The sequence below is a fragment of the Amyelois transitella genome, chromosome 10 (assembly GCF_032362555.1).
Source record: "Amyelois transitella isolate CPQ chromosome 10, ilAmyTran1.1, whole genome shotgun sequence".
NCBI lineage: Eukaryota > Metazoa > Arthropoda > Insecta > Lepidoptera > Pyralidae > Amyelois > Amyelois transitella.
In genome coordinates this window covers 2,920,681-2,941,149 of record NC_083513.1, presented here as the reverse complement: position 1 = coordinate 2,941,149, position 20,469 = coordinate 2,920,681, and the positions used below count along the sequence as shown (strand labels likewise).

At 38.5% G+C, this 20,469-nt stretch overlaps 3 protein-coding genes across 14 annotated transcripts in view; 1 reads left to right on the top strand and 2 right to left on the bottom strand.

Annotated features, from left to right (window-relative positions):
• The window catches only part of LOC106141633 (NADP-dependent malic enzyme-like), a 33,489-nt gene extending 26,032 nt beyond the window's left edge, over positions 1–7,457 (top strand). For all 3 annotated transcript variants that reach the window (XM_060946023.1, XM_060946021.1, XM_060946022.1), the window contains exons 11-12: positions 5–128; positions 533–7,457. In XM_060946023.1, coding sequence (XP_060802006.1) covers positions 5–128; positions 533–672 — 264 coding nt within the window. In that variant the 3' untranslated portion in view covers positions 673–7,457. The remainder of the gene's footprint in view (positions 1–4; positions 129–532) is intronic.
• A 778-nt stretch (positions 7,458–8,235) lies between these two features.
• LOC106138588 (serine/threonine-protein kinase Doa) overlaps positions 8,236–20,469 on the bottom strand; it is a 51,436-nt gene continuing 39,202 nt past the window's right edge. For 8 of the 10 annotated variants that reach the window (XM_060946017.1, XM_060946016.1, XM_060946019.1 and 5 more), the window contains 10 exons: positions 15,973–16,054; positions 15,400–15,466; positions 14,348–14,461; positions 13,867–13,957; positions 12,927–13,106; positions 11,775–11,904; positions 10,503–10,647; positions 10,159–10,264; positions 9,616–9,763; positions 8,236–8,493 (listed from right to left, as the gene is read on the bottom strand). In XM_060946017.1, the coding sequence (XP_060802000.1) occupies positions 8,423–8,493; positions 9,616–9,763; positions 10,159–10,264; positions 10,503–10,647; positions 11,775–11,904; positions 12,927–13,106; positions 13,867–13,957; positions 14,348–14,461; positions 15,400–15,466; positions 15,973–16,054 (1,134 nt within the window). In that variant the 3' untranslated portion in view covers positions 8,236–8,422. Of the gene's footprint in view, positions 8,508–9,097; positions 9,129–9,615; positions 9,764–10,158; positions 10,265–10,502; positions 10,648–11,774; positions 11,905–12,926; positions 13,107–13,866; positions 13,958–14,347; positions 14,462–15,399; positions 15,467–15,972; positions 16,055–20,469 lie in introns of all 10 variants that reach the window. The other 2 variants (XM_060946012.1, XM_060946013.1) reach the window with 2 other exon arrangements.
• LOC132901766 (uncharacterized) lies at positions 15,973–20,467 on the bottom strand. Its single transcript, XM_060946024.1, has one exon. It carries the CDS (start codon positions 18,389–18,391, stop codon positions 16,973–16,975), a length of 1,419 nt encoding a protein of 472 aa, XP_060802007.1. The 5' UTR covers positions 18,392–20,467; the 3' UTR covers positions 15,973–16,972.

Sequence of the window (20,469 nt, the reverse complement as noted above, 5' to 3'; positions counted from 1 at the left end):
GCAGGCGTTATCAGAGATAGTAGCTCAGTCGGACCTGGACGTGGGCCGGCTGTACCCGCCGCTGGAGAACATCCAGGAATGCTCCATCAAGATCGCTAAGAAAGTGGTCGAGTACGCCTACAAGACTGGTGAGTACAGCTTATATCGCAAGTGTTTCATAACAAAAAAAACTTGTATATAATACTGAATGGTAATAAGAGCTCTGGGGACTACAAACGTATCAAGATGATATCAGAAATCTTTTAGATTTTATGGTGCAGTTCCATGCATGTCGTAAAGGGACTAAGGTAATGAGTACATTTATCTAGTACAACCTTCCATGCCGGTCTGGTAGAAGAAGAGAAGAAGATAAGTGTGTGTGCCAGCTATATCATAATTCGCTAACAGATTTCACAAGCCAATAAATACGCTTTAAGTTCTTGCAGGTGACGGGCTAGTAACCTGTCACTATCTGAATCTCAATTCCACCATTATGCCACTCAGCTGAACGTGGCCAATACTTTCAGGACTCAGTTGAATATATTTATTCCAGGCAAAGCGTCCGTATTCCCGCAGCCGGCGGACGCGGAGCAGTTCATCCGCGCGCAGATGTACGACGTGCGGTACGCGCCGGCCGTGCCGCGCGCCTACGCCTGGCCCGACAGCGAGCGCCACGCCGTCGACATGATCTAGTTCCACACGGGGCAAGGAACGTTCGCGAACGTTGACACCTATATGTCTTACCATTTCTACACCATTCTCATAGCTATAAATAGAGAGAAGATAAGACATGTCAATGTTCGTGAATAAGGAGGCGCCCTCCGATCCCGCTAATAATTTGAGCTAGAACGCAATGAATTGAAACTTTATCGTACCGCCATTTTAACCGCCTTGGCTCCATCGAAATAGTTTGTTAGATTCTAAAATCAAAACTTCGTCTAAACCCACATTGCCAATCTCTTTAGACATAGTTTATATTTAGGTTCAACTGGCAGAGAATGCCTTGTGGCATTAAGTCAGGTGGACCGTTGTACATTTTACGTGCATAAAGTCTAAAAAAATTAAGAACACCAAAACTATTAGACATGCCAGAACGATATCTAGCTCAAGTTATCAACGCTATTAAGGGGCAGCGGGGGTTATAAAAGTTAACACGGCATATATCTTCTCTCTGTGTTCATAAAGTTAACTGAAGCGATTGAGAGATGTATATGCTTTGGAAAAGCTTGTTAATAGTCCCCAGACCACGCTGTGATATCCGCGCTGTAGAACTCGAGTCACCAACCCATTTTATGAGAAATGTCATACAAATCATCAATTCAAATTTTCCGGGCTATGTGTATTATACAATAAATAATAAATAGGCAAGACCACAGACCCACCAGGGGTTGTGAGCAACGCCAGAACGGAATGGCATGTACCTATTCATAACTAATGTAAAAACACTTATTAATATTCACTTTAAAACATAACAAATAGACTCGTGGCGGTCACATTTCTACGATTTGATGTTTCTCTATTATTATTATTCTTACCTTTTCATCTAACTCTTACGAAACATTTTAAACAATAAAATTAGTACCTATCATACTTTTTTGAAGTAAATTGTTACAGATAGTGTTATATATTTCATGTAAATATGGTCTATGAATCGTATTATGTAAATCTAATGTGGCTTAAAAATAAACTAGCTTAGCAATAATGTTTAAATAAATTATACTAAATGAAATCATTTATATAATATGAGCGTTTTACCTTACAATAAAACGCTTATTAAATACTTACCTATTCGAAGCCTATAAATAAATGAGAGTGGCACTTCCGTTTCCGTATTCTGTCGTGTTTCCGGCTTGATTTACCGATATTTACCCCCTCCTTTCCCACCGCCACAGGCAGGCCACGTATTAGGTTGTGCGTGGCTCTTGCCTCATTGTGTCTCGTTTATGAGCCAGGCAGGTATTATTGTATAGGCTTCGAATAGGTAAGTATTTAATAAGCGTTTTATTGTAAGGTAAAACGCTCATATTAAACACTGTACGCTATTCGAAGCCTATAAATAAATGAGAGACGTGTTTGTTATCGCCTGGCGGTGGAAAGCGCCAATGTGATGTCGTTGTAATTGACGAGAACACACTGGAAATGCTATTTCTGAGAAGATAGGCTGTATGATAGAGGGGAAGTTAAAGTAAATAATTGCAAAAATATCATTTATTTTATATAGGTATATATAAGTCTTGACTTAAGTATAATCATTCAAAGTTCTATTTTCTCAAACAAAACTAAAACAATATTACTACGTATGCGTAGTGTAAATTAAAACATGTTAACTTTCATATTCATTCATTTTAATTAGCAAGTGCTGCTAGACTGGATTAAATAAAATGCTAATATTATTTCTATTTTCATTATATAGATTGTTTTGCATAATCTCACGACGATAAAATTGGCGAAAAGTTTCTGCTGACCGCCAATTTCCTTGAGCTAGAATTGAATCTAAAGGAAAGTTATCCACCCAATTCTTAGAAGCTACTGCTGCTCGGACGCTACCAGGAGTAGCTTTAATACCAGCTTCATTGAGTAAGGCTTTTACCCAGCCTCCGATCACGGTGCGAGAGGCAGGTTTAGGGTCACCTCTTACTGTTAAGAATAGAGCATTGCGTAATCTTTGACTACATTCTAGTCTCCTTGATTGGGACGCATTTACTAATTGTTTTATCCAATAAACAGGGTCTAATAACTGACAATTTTCATTTGCAATAATTTTCCAGCCAGACTGTCTATAATCACAGGAATCAGTTTTTGACCCAAAGCGCGGCCAAAGGATTATGCAGTTTTCTTTTATAATCATGTGCTGGGGTGTGACATCGAGCAGGGTCAAATCATGTACACGCCTTCCAGAACAAAGCAATAATAAAATAGCAGTTAGCTGGGATATTCTGAACAAACTACTGTTTTCTTTTTGACAGTTAGACAAATAGCTTAATAAATGGGAAACATCCCATATAGGTGGTTTTCCTGGAACTGGTGATTTTAAAGAAATTGCCTTCAAAGCGTGTTTGACTAATATATGAGAACTCAAACATGATGAATTAGTATTACTGAGTGTAGCTACTACGGACTTATGCAAGAGTATAGTTTTATAAGACAGACCCTCTTTTTGAGATAAATCAATCAAGTAGCGTGCTAAGTCTGATCCTTGTGGATCATTACGGTTTACATGATTTTGCTCTGCCCAACGAACCCATCGCATCCATGCAGACTTGTAAGTTTTTAAAGTTGATTGTCGCCATCCAGATTTTAGCATATGTTTTTGTTCTTCGGTCCAATCAGTTAGGTCACTGGCCCACCCCCACATTTCCAAACTTCTAGAATTATCGATTTGATGTTCGGTGGTGGCCGGTTGGTAGTCGCATCGATAAGGACCTCGTGCAGTTCCGAAATTGTATGTGGTGGTGCTACTGCTCTTTTCTCGAGGTCTGTGCGCCAAAATACTTGTTCCCAACGTGGAACCACTATTAAAAATATGCCCTTTGCTTGGTTCATGTGTAGTAATACTCGAGGTACTAGGCACGGTGGTGGAAATACCCAAGCTAATTGGTAGTTCCAATTCCGGCTGAGAGCATCGTGGTAGACAGCTTGGCGATCCCAAAGGTCGATTGATACATAATCCGGAACTACGTGGGCTATCTGGGATGCAAATAAATCTATTGAAGGTATTCCCCATTTTTCGAATACCACTTGAGTCGCCATTGGCAAGAGATGCCACTGAGGAGGGCGGCGCTGCCTGGAAAGGTGATCTGCTTCGGAATTGTACATTCCCGGTAGATGGTAGATTCTTGGATGAGCCTGGTAAGAATCTAACAGTGAGAATATCTGAAAAGTCAGATCTAGAAGTGGCATCGATCGAGTTCCTCCTTCGTTCCGTAAGTAGGCTACCACAGTGCGATTGTCGCTTTGAATAAGAAGAGAGGTATTTGCCAGCTGTAATCGATGCCCTTGTTGTAGTACTTTCAATATAGTCAACAGTTCTTTTTGATTGCTGTGCAGCATTTTTTCGGATGTAGTCCAATTTCCGGTCAACTCTTTGTTGTTCAGTTTCGCACCCCACGCTATGTCGGAAGCGTCGGTAGTCAGAAAATGAGTAGGTGCGGGTACTCTCAGCAATGACTTCGTGTGACAGTTTTCTAGCCACCACGCCAACTCGTTTTTCGCCTCCCAGGTGATTTGGAAAAATGACTTGCCTTTCTTTGATACAACGGAATTTAACAGAAGTTGAAGGTGCCGATAATGTAGTCGACCCCTTGGAACTACGAAGCTGGCAAAATTTAGCATACCTATAAGGCTTTGTAACTGTTTCAATCCGATTTTCTTGGCTCCAAGCAATGTTTTCACTACTGAAACGATTTTCTGTATTTTTTTGTCTGGAAGGGCTTTTTGGTTTCCCAAGGGATCCCATAAAATTCCCAAGTATTCTATTTGTCGTTGAGGCGTAACAATTGATTTTTCCATATTTACTTTCCAACCTAGTCGCTCTAACATTTTGATGACTGTCAAAGCTTGATCTTCCAGAATATTCCGATCCCGATGTGCTAAAAGATAATCGTCTAAATATACTAGAAGCCTGATGCCCTTTTCTCGAAGGATCTGAGCAATCCAATTTGTTATAGTCGCAAACACCTTCGGTGCCGAACTTAATCCAAATGGTAGACACGTCATTTGTAGCAATTCTCCTTTGAAAAGCAACCTTAGGAAGCAACGATGTCTCTCTGCTACGGGCACGTGAAAGTAGGCTTGACTTAAATCTATTTTCACTAACCAGTCCTCGTTTTGCAAGAAGTCGGGTACGCTGTGAATGTTTATCAGTCGAAAATGTTGCATGTGAACATACTGGTTGAGCCTTTTTAGATTGAATATTGGTCGAGAAGAACCGTCGCTTTTGGGTACAAGAAATAGGGTTGATAAAAAGCTTGGACTTCGAACAGCCATCTCCAGTACTCCCTGGTGTTTTAAGTTTTGTATTACCTTTGACATTTCCGGAGAATAGGGGATTTGTAATGCAGTGCCCTGTTCTGGAACTATAAGAGGAGGTTTCCTTACGAAGGGAATGAGATATCCCTGAATTATTTTTAGAATGTATGCCGGTGCATTCATGTCCCGCCATTGTTGGCAGTAATACTGGAGTTGGCCGGCTTGAAAATTCCTGAAGTCAGGATCGCCTCCGTTTGTCACGGGATTTTCCTCTCCATGCAGGTGATGCGGCTCGTTTTGACGTTCGTCTGTCATTTGTTTTTTCAGCACGTCCCGAGCGGCCACGAAATGACTGCGAAGCATTTGACATGCCCTGATGATCGCGTTCTTGCGCAGAACGGTATTCATAATGTTCATCTTGGGCAGATGAATATTTTCTATAACTACCCCCTTGCGCAGGTGGGCGATATTTTGTATTATGGCCTTGCGCAGGCTTGTTTCTAGACCCCTGTGCGGGATGACGACATATATTATGTGGACCTGCTTGCACAGAAGGTTTGTTGGCTTTCGGCTTCATCCAGAAAATTTTCCTTATTCCGCCATATTTGTCCAACACTGATGTAAACGTCTGCTCTTCAAATAAATGGGAACAAGATGGTGGAATCTTCCTCAGAGCTGTTTTAACTAAGGGATCTTTAACGTACTTTAAAATGGAGTCGCGCCTTTGTTGGATCGTGTCAGCTCTATGTCCACATACTAACTGCATAGCGTCTGAAGACACCTTGTGAAAATCACCTTTCAAGAAAATATCTTCCATCTTGTTCTTTATGTCTAAATAAGTTATCATTTCCGATTCCTGGGACCACTTAAGAAAATCTCGTATGCCACATTCCAGAGTTTCTTTTTGTTTTAGTAATGCATATGTTAGGGTAGCATAACTTTTTTCAATGAAGGAATAACTTTTAGCCGTGTCAAATGATTTAATTTCATCATTTACTTCTAATTCAATAAATCCCGGGGAGTGACTATAAGTTTTCTGAACCTCAGAGTAACGGACGTCACTCCAAGTAGAGTCACCAAAACGTTGAAGACTATTTATTGCGGTGATATATTCAGCGGAAGCTTTTGCAATAGTTGGTTCTTTAAGACTATTGTCTAAACAAATGCTAAAACTTTGTTCATTTGTAACCTTAATAGGAGACACCGCACTGGGAGACGTAATATTTATCGCTGGACTGAATAAATCACCACTAATATTAGCTTCAATAAAATTATCGTTCTCTAAAGCAACATAATTTGGGGTAGATTGACATTGTTGATGGAAAACTTGATTACGTAATTCACTTACTTCTTTTGATAGCTTTTTAAGCAGCCTGGTTGATCTCCTGTCTTTTTTATACTTCTTACGATTCCGTCTCTTGGATGATGAATCCGAATCACTGCTTGATGAACTATTGCTGGAACTATCACTTTTTCGGTTATCGTTCTCACCATCGTCTTTACTATTAGCATTATTCACGTTAAATCTACAATTCACAATAAAAATATAAATCGGTAGCCGGTAGTATTAAAAAATCGTATTATCGTAAAAGCATCAAATAGTAATAAAAGGTAGCCGCAGGAAAAATATTATTCTACCCTTTTGCCAGAGGGTAAAAAAGTACCTGTTTACAAATACCTTTTGTAGTCTTCTTACATAAAACTTAGTAAGAAAATATAAATTACCTGAACGAAGCAGCAGCTCAAGCAAACATTAATAATAAAAATTTGGTAGGTATCTTACCAAAATTCCAGTAATTATGAAATTGTTTTTTTTTTTTTTTTTTACGACTACGTATCTGTACGAAAAAATATCTGAAAATTATTTCTTTGACTTACAAAGAATACAACCGTCTTGGACGGGGAAACAGACGCCAATGAGGCAAGAGCCACGCACAACCTAATACGTGGCCTGCCTGTGGCGGTGGGAAAGGAGGGGGTAAATATCGGTAAATCAAGCCGGAAACACGACAGAATACGGAAACGGAAGTGCCACTCTCATTTATTTATAGGCTTCGAATAGCGTACAGTGTTTAATAATATGTTTTTCAAAGGATTTGATAATATTGGCATAACTAATGTTTAATTTTATTCTGTTGTGTAAAATTATTACAATAAATGCGTCCATTGCTCATGTTAATCTTGGATGCATAATTTTTTTTTATAATACTCTTTTATAAAACATTTTTATAAAAGCAATAAGCTGTGGCAATAATTACACATGCAAATTGCAATAACTTTTAGAAAGATCTACTACACGAGTGTTATTATAAGTTCGTTTGGCGATAGTGGCATGCTTTTGTAACCATTCCAAGTTAATGTTATATCAATGAAATAAATGTACCTTTCATTTTTCCTATATAATTCATGCAAAAGGGAAGAAAATTTATTTTAAATCTAGTAAATTTTAATATATTATGACGAAATGTGGTAATTGTATGTAAATTTTGAAATAAATTTGTAAGCTATAATTTTATTTTATTTATCGTCAGGGAGAACTACGAAATGTTTTGGCTTAATGATGGCAAATAGTGAGTTTGCTTGCCCAACGGCTACAAGATCCGTGTTCGACAGACAATATATTGAGTGGCCCTAGTCTAAAGTGCCGGACACCTTATTATTTTCTTTCCTTTACACAGACATTTATTTTTTCTTGTGTATTATTATACCAGTTGCATCCTCAGTTCATATGCTTTCCGAACGTTTTTTCTTCGCTTCAAACGATTTTCAAAATCCGTGGCAGTTAGACGATAGATAGAAGTAGGTAGATCTAAGCCCACAGTACCCAAAGGCACACAAAACTCATCATCAAACATTGTGTATTTTTCCTTTTATGTGGAAAGTATTTATTTTTTTTGTTTGTTATATCTGTATTGCATAGAAATTAACAGTTATAAGATATAATACATACTCTTCGCAGTCAACTGATATTGAAGTCAGTCAATTATGTATAGTTGAATTTAAAAAAAATGTTTTTGTGATACATATCTACATTCATGACGAATGCTAAAGACTTCATCCTAGGGAAACAACCCATCCATACATTATCTATATTCTTTAAAATTGTAATAAAATTAACGCGCTGCTTTGATGTCCGTCAGTGACTGTATGCGCTAGACAGTATTACTAACAACGCGAACGACGTCGCGGGCACAGCTAGTCTGTCATAATACCGTAGGTCAAGGTTTCGGGTTGTGTCCCTAGTTGCAGTGCTGCTTCATCTCTACATTAAAAATAAAATAACGGAAATGTTTTTAGACTGACAGTCTTTATTTCGAATAATTATTTATAAATACAAATTGAGAAGTACCGATTCACAACAAAATATTTCCTAGATTACAACGTTCGACAAAATAATTATCACTTATCACTTCATTACGTTAACTGTACAAGTTTTACACGCTGCCCCGGGCTGGGCCGGGACTCCGGGGCCGCCTCACCGGCTCAGCGAGTGCGAGCGCTCCCTCGACGTGGAACCTTCCCCGCTGCAGCGCGCGCGGTCACTGCCTGCAGTCACACATCTACATGTCAATATAAACCTCTCTATACGTAGCGTCCGCTTGTTTGGAAACGTGTTCTGGGTGCCCACGAATTCCGCGTATGACTATCACAAATTTTATGATTAAGTGTTTTCCAACACAATATCGTTATATTGGGTTCCATGCAATGGTAAAGCTATTCCAATAGCTACAGTTTACAAAAGAAAATAATAGGTCTCAATTTGGAAACTAGAAACTTCTAATCAATATATTCCATCTTTGGTCTGATAATTAATAACCATGAGTAAGAAACAATAATAAATTATAAATTTCAAAATATTCTGCGGAATTAATAGACACTGAAGGATTGACTTCAGGAATAAATGAACAATCAAAGAGTAAATTTCATACAACTACTAAATTCCTATATTTACATTAATCTCGTTGCTGGGACAATGACAAATAAAAATCAACAAAAATAAAAAATGTACAAAATTGTTATAATACAATAAGTAAACAGAAGCGACAAAACCAATATCACACTGACGCCACAATTATTCGCATGTCATAGTATGTGTTTTGTAACAAAAAGAAGCTCAAAGCGTCTACTACCAATGACTGAAAGGCCTGACCTAAGAAATGATGGCCTTGTAAACTGGTGTCCTATAACAACAAAACATGGTTGGCATTGATACAGAGAAAATTTAAGCATTTTTTCGCCAATATCCGTAACAAAATTTAGTGCTCTCAATTTTTATTATGATCAAGCAAAATAACAATTTGAAAAGTATTCGTAAAATGTGTTCAAATGATAAGCACGAGAAATATTCTCTGGTATAATGTCAGTTCTTTCTTGAATTGATTGGAATTCATTGCTCCATTACTTTATTCTTTCTAGCTTTGGACCCTATACCTATGCACTGGACCACTAAAATTGAACTTTGATCATTGACACGAAGAAGACTAACTTGCATAGAGATATTGAACAATTTTCTCTTGGGCAGCCTTTATTAATTCTTACCTACCTAGCGCGGACTACAATAATTTCTCTCTCTCAACTTTGCGTGTTAGGTTGCAACCTCCACAGCACTTTGTGTTCGTGTTCAGCGGATTGTCCCCTATACAATGGTAGCCAAGCGAGCGTAAGTACCGAGCCTCTGGTGCGGCGGCAGCTTGCTGAAGAAGGGGTGCGCGAGCGCCTCCCGCAGCGTGATGCGCTGCGCCGGCTCGTACTCCAGCATGCGCGCGACCAGCTCGAACAGCTGCCGGTGCTCCTCGCTGTTGCTCTGCATGTACCTCTGCAACCACACACACATCCAGTCACACACCTACATATTACGTCGCCATGTGCACAAGCGCATTTACGCATGTACTCTTTCCCGGAGCAGTACGTGAACTATATACACTTGCCGCGATCCCTGTATACATCATACATATCACGTTTACATTAAATACTTGCGAGCAGAAAGAACCACCATAACTCGAAAACCACGTTGGCTAAGTGTCTAATTGATACCACATAGAAGAAGCCAACGTTTATAAGCCAAATTTAAATTACAGTTAATCTACATATTTTCCGCACGTAAGAAAAACTATAACAGTATTTTATGACCTGACCGAATCCAAACAATGCCAAATTTAATTTTTTTGGAGAAGTGAGTTGAATTCAAAATAATAGAAATTATAAACTCACCAACAGAGGTTTGCAATTTTCTCTAACATATCTGCCTGCAGATGATTTCTCGTCCCAGTCTAATTTTCCGTGGTAAAAATATTTTGTTCGTGTCTTGCGTGCCATTCTGAAAATATAAAGAACAGATCATCAATAAATTAATTTATCAATATAATATATTTCAACCGGCATTGCAGTCAAATTTTATTGGAATGGATCCAATTATTATCTGGGGCTTGACAACGAAGATCCAAAAATTCAGATTACATTTGTCAAAATTTTTTTTGTGATGAATTTTTTTGCCACTCGTCAAAGAAGACGAGTCCGAGCTCCAAGAAAGCATGGTATGAGGCGAGTAATCTGACCTGTACGGTATAGGTCCCAGTATCCTCTCCATCATGGCCAGGTGCTCGCGGTTGTCGTGCGTCTGGAACAGCGTGATGCCGAGGTGCAGCTCGAACATGATGCAGCCGATGGACCACACGTCGCACGGCTGCGACCAACCCAGCTCTGGAAATGTACATAGACTAATTATTAAAATGGCTATTCCCCGTGCCTTTGGCGTAACGGTCTTGGTCGGTCTTGATAACTCTCTAATCAAAACTTTGTTTTTCGTTTCTTGTTGGCTTTAAATCATGGGGTCCGCTTTACAATAAATGAGACTAAAGGTTTGTCTAAATTTTTATGGTCAGCTATGTGATGTCATACTTCTGATTCTTTAGATAATTATTGACTGAAATTGTTTGATTTGTAAAAAACAGTTTGTACTATTAAATTTCGCCGAAAGTTGACAGGAAAGTCATTCACCTATTTTTTATACTTATTTATCTACAAAATGTTGTATAATGATCAGAGGTCGAAGTATAAAGTCCGATAAGATCTATTCAGCATATAAATATAAGGACCTTGAATATCGATTAAATATGAACACACAGGCATTACTACTTCCAGTTGTACTGTAAAACTCGCGAAAATTTTATCTGAGTAATTTTGGAGCATTGTCGCCAGTGCGTCCAAAGCTTTATAACGTTTACTTTTCTGGAAGACATAAATAGATTGCAATATTCACAAAAATAATTTACTTTTTATAGTTTTGAAGACCGAGATAAACTTCTGATCTTCTACAATGAAATGACGTCGTTTTGATGCTATAATTACTGTTTGGCAACGTATTCAGCTGACATACCAGATCGATGTATGATGCGTAAATCATCGGGACGTGTACAATGCGCTCTTATTTCGTGTTATTAAACACCGCCCGTTCAATTGGATAATATATACGATTAAACAATCAATAGTTTAATCGCACAGTTACTAGCTCAGGAGTTGATTAATTGAGCATCTTTAAATATTGTTAAAAAAATATATAACATACTCTGCTGTGACATGTAATTCTATCATATTTTTTCATATTTGTAACACAAATTGGAAATTGGTGGAAGTTACACAAACAATACGAATCTTGTTATAACTCCACCAAATCATTTCAAGCACTATCTTATATATGCTGTCTGAATGAGATTACTTCAGAGCTTTAAAAACAATATAAGAAAAAAATATTACAATTAGTTATGCAGGCGGAAAATTTGACCAATAATTACAATAATTACAATAAAATAAATAAAATCAGTAGGAACCTAATATGACTTCGGGCGCTCTGTAGTGCCTGGTGGAGACGATAGTGCTGTGGTGCTCGTGGTCGAACGTGGCGCTGCCGAAGTCGATCAGCCGCACGTCGCTGCGCTTCACGCGGAGCAGGTCGTGTGTCTGGAGGACAACAATCACATATCAATTATCAAACTTATACATAAACGGTCAGGCAGACAGTGTTATGGGATACTAACTCCGCGATGCTATATGTTTATTTATTTAAACTGTACAAACAATGTTGATACAATGGGTACATATAATGCTAATAGCATTATCTGGCAGACAACCTTTGGGTTGAGCAGATAAATAATGTAATAACAAATACGTATTAAAACAAACATACAAGATTTATTATTTGATTTCATGGTTTCATGTGACGTTCCCGCAACCGGAGAGCCCTGGGCAAGACTTATCTCTCCCAAATGCATTGCAAGTTCTTACTATTATAACCATCGTTATCTCTAACGCTAACATAACAAATTTCCTTTACGGAAGTAATAAATGTGTTATTTCCTAGCACAATAAAGATATATTGCGTAAAACGAATGTAACGAAATATAACTAGACTCGAAAACGACTAGGACATTGCATGTGTAACAGTATGATGCAAATTGTAGGAAATTTTCCCTATTTATGTGTTTAAACAGCTAGCGGTAAACCATTTACGTCCATAACGGTAAATTATGTAACGTTTACTACTTATGACGTAATAAGATAAGGACGGTCGCATTTACATCTTGAATATGTATGAATAATCTTGTACGTAATATCCGGTCCCATAACAAAATACCTGTGCCAAAAAAATCTGAAAAATGTATCTTCTTTTTACAAGAAGGAAGTGTGATTGTTGTCTATTTTCAGCTAAATATTTTTAGATTGGCTTTACTTGTAGATAACCTATATCGACATTGAAGATAACGAATTAAGATGCCAAAAACATTACAGTAGCAAAACACAACAAGCTTATTGCTGTGCATAGCCCACTTCTAATATCTACAAACTTGAAAGTTGGCATGTAGATGAGTAAATAAAACGGAAGTTAACGGGTATTCTCTTTTCACGCGAGCGGTAACAACATTAAAAAAAAATACGCGGTCGTAGCCGCAGACGCTCTCGAGACAACAAACTTAGCAAATCACCTTCTTAGAGCTACTGTAGACGCTGACGACCTCATAGTCGCTGTCCACAAACAGGATGTTCTCCGGCTTGAGGTCGGTGTGCGTCAGCTTGTTGTCGTGCAGGAACAACACGCTGTAGATCAGCTGGTACGCGATGTGACGCACTTGTTCTAGCGGGTACGGTTGGTAGTTGTTGTCTTTCTGTAATTTATATGGCAAGTGTCAGTGGTTATTTCAGATGTGCCTTATGTTATGGGTATAATAAACTGATGACATCGCATGAAGAGTGTTGGATATACTTAGATAATGTGAAAGAAGTAGGGGTATGCAAGTGGATAAATAATTACTTCTGGCATTTTTATCAGGTGGACCTTAAAGACTTTAGTAGCTTTTACATCGCGCGCTTTTTCCAGAAGAAATATTATTTTATGACTTGAAGTAGTTTCAACAAGATAAAGTTATTATATTCGTTGTGTCTACCGAGAAATGTCGAGTCGATTCTAAATACATGACCTATTTACATTTTTGTTAAACAGGTCAAGCTTTTAAAAATATGAGTTTTAGTGACTGAATATAATTTACATTAAAACATTAAACAGATAAAATTAAGTATCGCAATGTTATAAAACCTGAAATTACCGAGCTTGCATGAAAGAATTTTGAATGTTGATGAAGCGAAAGAAGTCTGCAGGGATTGAGTGAAGTGTAAAGATGTAGTATTTGCCTACTCCTCCGGCAAAGTGACGGCATTTTATGTATATATATTATAAAATACTATAATGTGAGACTTAATACAGAAGTATTTATACGATCGTGAATATTTAAATTTCACGACAGAAATATCGTGAGACAGTTTATTTTCTACTAAACGATCAATAGAGGACGATAACACGTCCAATATAAATAAAATATCGCGTATATTAATAGACGAAAGGAATTCGTGCAAAAACAGACAACTCACCAGGAAGTCAAATACACTTTGGCCGAGCATCTCGAATGCGATGCACATGTGTCCGTGGTACTCGAACCAGTCCAACATCTTAACACATAAACTGAAAAAGAAAATGTTAAACTAAAAAAATGTGTTTTAGTACTAACTCGTATAGATAGTATAGAGGTAGCTCATCAAAATGTTGCCTTCGCGTGCTCCGCTTTTATTTATGCATTGAATAATAATTATAGACGGCCCAAAATCAAGGGCGTTCGCGAATAAACTCTATGAAGAAGAAAATTGCTATGAAGAAATTTAGGGGCGTATGGCGGACGGTATTTTTGTGTTTTCAGTTGACATCGTGCCTGCGACTGGCGCGCTGCCAGCGAGCCGAGTCGCTTCGGCAAGGTCACATATTGCTACATTCGAATCACAGCTGAATTAGCCACTCTATCACATCATACTTTCACAATTTCAATTCTAAAACAATTTAATACGATACAATACTCACTTTTTACAATCAGGGTCCACTTCGCCTAACTTTTCTAAAACGTTTATCTCTAGTTTTGCAGCCTCTCTGTACTTCTCAACATTCTTGATTATTTTCAGAGCCATTCTGTGCTCCCTGAAAATGATGATTGTAAAGGATTATTATTCATTCATTCGCATGAATTGTGTCCAGTATGTGTCTGGCAAAAAGTGTCGAAAGTCTGGCATAAACAAACAGAAATAGCATTGACTGTCCAAAGTTAAGCACGCAATGCCAAACGCTGTGTCATCAGCCGCGGTGACTGGTGAACGACACTACCACACGGTTTTTGTTGGTGATGCTTTCTCTTCTACATACAAAAACATAAAAAATATTTTTTTTACTATTCCGTGATTAATTTGTACATATACTTTTTTGAACCTTAATAATGTTCCTTGATTAAGGTTCAAATAAGAATTAAAATATTGACCAATTTATCGTGTAATTATTTAACTAGACATCGAACTATTTCTATATATCTAGAGAGATAGCTTATCTGTACATGACATTAGTTACAAACTACTTGTTAAATCAGTATGCTTGTGATGTTTACAGTTTAACTTGTCATTACGTAAATATACATTTATTTCTTTCGGCTTCAGATTTAAAATATTCTTGGAAAGCGGCACATTAGAATTACTGAAAACATCTATCTCATCATCTATTTATTGATATGTAACTGTACATATTATATATCAATGTTATGAAGTGAGGTAAGGGTCGCCTTGAACCTGCAATAAACTGGATGTAACCATGATCGAAGTTGGGTAAGGTTCCCTACGGAGAATCCTTTCGTTTAATTACTAGATTTAAACTCCAGAGCCGTGGTCATAAATGGGGACCCTTGGCTCCTTGGCGAAGTCGACCAGGAGGATGATGACGAATGAAATGCATAAGCAAGTAAAACAATTCTGCATTTACAGTATGTAGTTTATAAATATTATTTACAATCCGCAGTGGCATTAAGTAGTACAGGAATATGTAGTTGTTTTTACAGTAAAAATAATGATATATATGAATGCACAAATACTTACATTTCTAAATCCTTCACCTCGACCACTTTGCCGAAGGTGCCTTCACCGAGCGTGTCGATGATTTTGTCTGCAATAAAACCAAGGTACAATAATCAGTGACCTGCATAAGAAACAAAGTCATGATGGAATTTGGCATTGGTTTTTTGAGTTCGAAGTAGCGAGCGTTGATTTTTATAACTGATGGATATTACAAAAACCCTTTTTTCACAAGATTAATAAACACATCAAAAAAAACCAATCACTGGAGCTCCAACATGACTTGATGATTTCACAAATAAATCCATGTAGAAATAATATGAAATTAATAATGAATTTTAAATGAAATAAAGAAATTGTCATAAACTTAATCTTCTTAATCACATCACTGAATTGATTGAAATGCAATACTAGATTTGTTATTAAAGAAAATTTCTTTGATATCTTGAAATTTATCTGCCTGTTGCAGAATGCAATTTGCGTTATGACAAGTGTTGCTGTTCACAAAATATTTTATGTTAAAAATCGAATGGCATGTGTTGATAATCTGTGAGGAATGTGTGTAATACGGTTCGTAAGTTAGGTGTAGACACGAACATCTCGCTCCCATGACATAGCCGGGCCAGTACACCAGGTGTCCGTCCTTGTCGTCCTTGACGGAGGAGCGTGCTCGGGAGCTCTGCATGCGCCGGCGCCGCAGTCACCGCACGCGCCGCACCGCCCGCGCCGCGCCGCAGCCGCACACGGAGACACGCGTCACACGCACCAATGCCACGAAGAGCGCCACGCGATCGCCACGACCCGAGTAGTGTTGTACCCAACAATCAAAACAATGGAACGGTTGCCCGTCAGACAAGCGACAATTGGTATGGTGTGTCGAACATGCTGTTAAAGGGCAGACGGGTGGGCTTGCGGCGCGGCTCCGGGCGGGTGCCCGTCGCCGCGCGCTGGGACCGGGTCGGGTGTGGGATCGGGACTCTTCAGGATGGGCTCCGAAGCACTTCATACATGCATAACTTCTCACACATACTAAATCATCTTTCACTAAGGAAATTTGGAAAAAATAAGTGTCCACCCGAACTGTCATTACAACAATACATACTATCTTACTTGATCTACATCAGAGGTTGGAGCACTTTCTTTACGTTTTGGATTAGAAAATAATTTAATACGAAACAGAGACATCTTAAACTTAAAAACACGAATAAAATAAGTTAATACATGCACTATCATTTCTCTATCGTTTAAATCAATTGTTACGTCAAAACTGTTAGCTAGTTATTACTGCAATTTGCGAATCTTTGACATTTTACTGCACCCTCGTTTTATTTTTCCTAAACTACTTTCCGATACCGTCATTTTTCATTGACATTATTTTGATGATTCATGCGACCCTTCGAGCGAAATGTTATTTGTTATGGTTGAACAATATTCAAAATATTTACTATCGTGACTAAAAACACTTCTTTGGAAAGCATAAGAATTTTTAGAACCACAGACATCCGCATTTAGTGATAAGTAGGTGGTACAAATCTAAATAGTGTATATTGAAAAACAACGGACCAGCCGGGTGTGTTAGCGGGCGGCACACGACAGGTTAGCGGGTGCTTACAGGCGGCGTGACCGCGCGCCGCAGCAAGTGGCGCGGTCGCTGCGGACGCTGGCGGCTGCGCAGCTCGGGCGGCAGCGCCACCACGTCCCCCACGCCCAGCGGCTCGGTCTTCTTAGTCACCGCGTCGCTCGATACTGCATTGGCCTCCTTTTCTCCGATCCGGCCGTACACCTCGTCCAGGTGCGCGTATTTCATTATTAGACTCTGAATCTCTTTGCGTCTGGTCTCGCGGTCCGTCATCACCTGATCGCCTACAGGAGTTTTATCGTCATCTTCCTCGTCACTAGACGGGAAATATATCTGCTTTTGTCTACCGATTTCTCGAGACGGGCTGGAGGCCGGTGTTTTAGTTGTCTTTGACTTCAAAGTTGAATCAATAATGTTTTGTTGCAAAGGCGATATTAAATCCCTGACTCCGGAATGCAAACTAATGTCTATAGGTCTCAAGCACAACTTGCCTTTCCTGTCTTTGGTTTCACTCTTTTCGGCTCTTAGTGATCTCCTCTGATGTCTTCGGTATATACTGTCCCTGTCTTTTCCATAGTTTTGTCTATCTCGAAGGGGTATGTCAAAGCCGTTTTTATATTCATCCTTATCTTTTTGTTTCTGAGAGGACAATCTGCGGTCTCCTGTGTTTTTGAATGGAGTTTTATCTCTGGTCTTTTCCCGAGAAAATTGATTACGTCTAAAAGAGTTTTCACCAAAAACAGCAGTCGTCAGGCTTCGCATCAAACCTCGAGGCATCGACGGTTCAGGTTCTAATGTCTTATCACGGTCTTCCTTGTCTTTTCTTGCCTTTTCTTTTTTCTGACTGGCTATTCTATCTAAGACAGAAGAATATTTATCTTCTAAACGACTACGTGTACTGCCTAATGATAGCGTGCTATCAATATTGTGGTTGGCTTCCTTGAGCGGATAACGTTTTGTGAAAGGAGATGATTTATTACCTTTCGTTTGGGCTCTGCGGAATGAGTCACTGCGGCTAAGAGCGTTTATGCTAGAGGTAGTAGAATGTAATGGTGACATTTCAATACGCGGTTTAGGTGCGCCCAGGTAACCTGAGTATCCTCGGTCGTCATTTAATTTTCTGACTGTAGAAGTGGTCATTCCTGGCAATAATGATGTGTATGGTGAAATGTGTCTATTATTTTCGAATCGTCGCATATTAGCTAAAGTGGGGTTTTTATTTGTCAGAAGTTTATCATCATATCGAGTACGTGCTGCGGTCAGCTTTGAGTCAGCGATAGCATCAGACTTCTCAGAGGGACCCCGCCTCGTCAGTCTGTTCATGATGCTGGAATAGCCATCCGACAGCAGCTGAGTCACGCTTGTGGTCGAGGCACGACTGTATCGATGACGCCGAGGGCTGGTTGTTCCATTGCCGGTGGCACTTAGGGTGGCCATTTTAATTCTATATAACACTCCACTTAAGTCACTTATGGAAACTTTGCACTCAACCAGGATACATCACAAAGTATATATGAACCGTCATAATTTCACATTTGTGAAGATCGATACAAATACTGACTGTTGCTTATCGATCGCGATTTTTTTCCTACATAGCGGTGAATGCTCCGGCACCGGACATAAGACTGGGTCTATCTCGAGATTGAGAACGTACCTAACCGCGAACGAATTTCAGAAAGATCACTAGCGCAGCCGAGTGCGGCCGCCGGTGCCAAGTAATGGTCGCGGACTAAAAATATCGCCAACCCGTGGGAGCGCCCTCCCGCGCACTCCGGAGGTGCCCGCCACGCGCGTTTTTCTTTGCATTGCTTAATTATTATAAGACTGCTTTTGCGGATTTTCGTAACTGCATATAAATTTCTTCAGGTAAGATTAAATAGGTAAGACACATATGTATTTAAAACATCGTGTAAGTAGGATATAATGAGAAAAATGGGTCTTAAATAGACGCAATTCACTACGCCTACGTCTTCACACTTGTCATATTATAGTTTTTGGCAAACATTTGAAATGCGTTAGTCAAATTATTTACGTAGAAATAGTCTAAAACAAAATTAGACTCTTTGTACTTAAAACATAAATTTCTTTCTTTGTTTTGCGAACAGTTGTATTTTTCGATTGTCGTATACTTTTTAATTGCTAAGTATAATTTGATACTTATTTTGTTCACAATGATTGCACTCAATGAGTGAGCACACCTTTCTCCAACTGGCCGGTGGGCACGAGAGCCAAAAGAGTTCTGTCAATAAGCTGTAAGTAATCGGGTCAGTAGACCGCGTGAGTCTGTACTAGACCGCCTGCGCATGCGCATGCACCGACCAGCATAATATTACAAAACATAATATGTAATTTGTTATCTCCTGCAGAGATTACACTTGAACTAGAGATGTACATTATCTATTAAATCATTTTCGAAGTGGGAGCAAGAACGGATGTGGGCGCTTTGATAAACACGCCAGTTGTCACGGACGCTAAACGTGTCTCACGCTTATCAAACTTACTACCTAGCGCGTATATTACTTATACGTCTACTATTGGAATCGGGAAAAGAATTCTAACGACCCCAAATTTCATGCAATGGAATTCTCCAATGATTTTTAAAATTATAAAGCTAATTTAAGTAAAACGTTATCAAAGTAACTAAATTAATACGTACCTATGAATAAAATAGTAATGCATACTTAAACAGTAAAATACAATCGAGAAATGTTGCTTTTCTTATGGAATTGCTGCAAAAATTCAAGCAGGAATGCTTGAATTACAAAATAACATCAAAGCGACCTCGTCTAAGTCACATTTCTATTCAACTTTCACTTGAATTTTCAGCACGGTTGCAGGTAGTGCTTATATGCTATTTAAAAGTATTTACCTACTTTGATTGATTACAAATATCGTCGTGTATGTATATTTTCAAACAATACAAAGACACAGATTGCATAAAGACAAAAGTTATTTACACAGATGTGTTATGTTATGAATAAATGTACCACATACCTCAGCCGTTGAACATTTATTACTTATTATTGGATAATTACACTTGACAATATGTCTTAAAATGTCCAACAAGTTGTATGATTTCATTTTATAAATAACGACTATGTAAAACACTTTCAAGAGGTAGAAAAGCAATCCCATGTTTTCACTACAAATAAAACAGGAGCACAAATTGTTTAACATTTCACTCGAATCGTCTACACTCCTATGCGACATGAACACCAAACTGACAGCCAGCTGTTTGATATCTGGCCCTTACCGTGAGAACATTCAAAAGGGTGCAGTTAAAAACTTGATGAAGGGGGGCCCTTCAATAATATTTCTAAAGAAAGAAGTTTTACTTAAACCAATTACGATGAAGTAATTCGTTTATTTTATTGCAATGATAGTGAAATAGTAGCTCGATTTGTTATATATTTTTTAAATATATTTTCAATTAAATGAGGTATTGTATTGTAATAAAATAAGTTTATGGTAGCTGTATTCATCTGACAGTAACAAAGGTAACTTGATATTAAAAC

What these genes read in the sequence shown, in the direction of transcription:
- LOC132901766 (XM_060946024.1), bottom strand. Translation starts at nt 18,391, where the DNA reads ATGGCCACCCTAAGTGCCACCGGCAATGGAACAACCAGCCCTCGGCGT.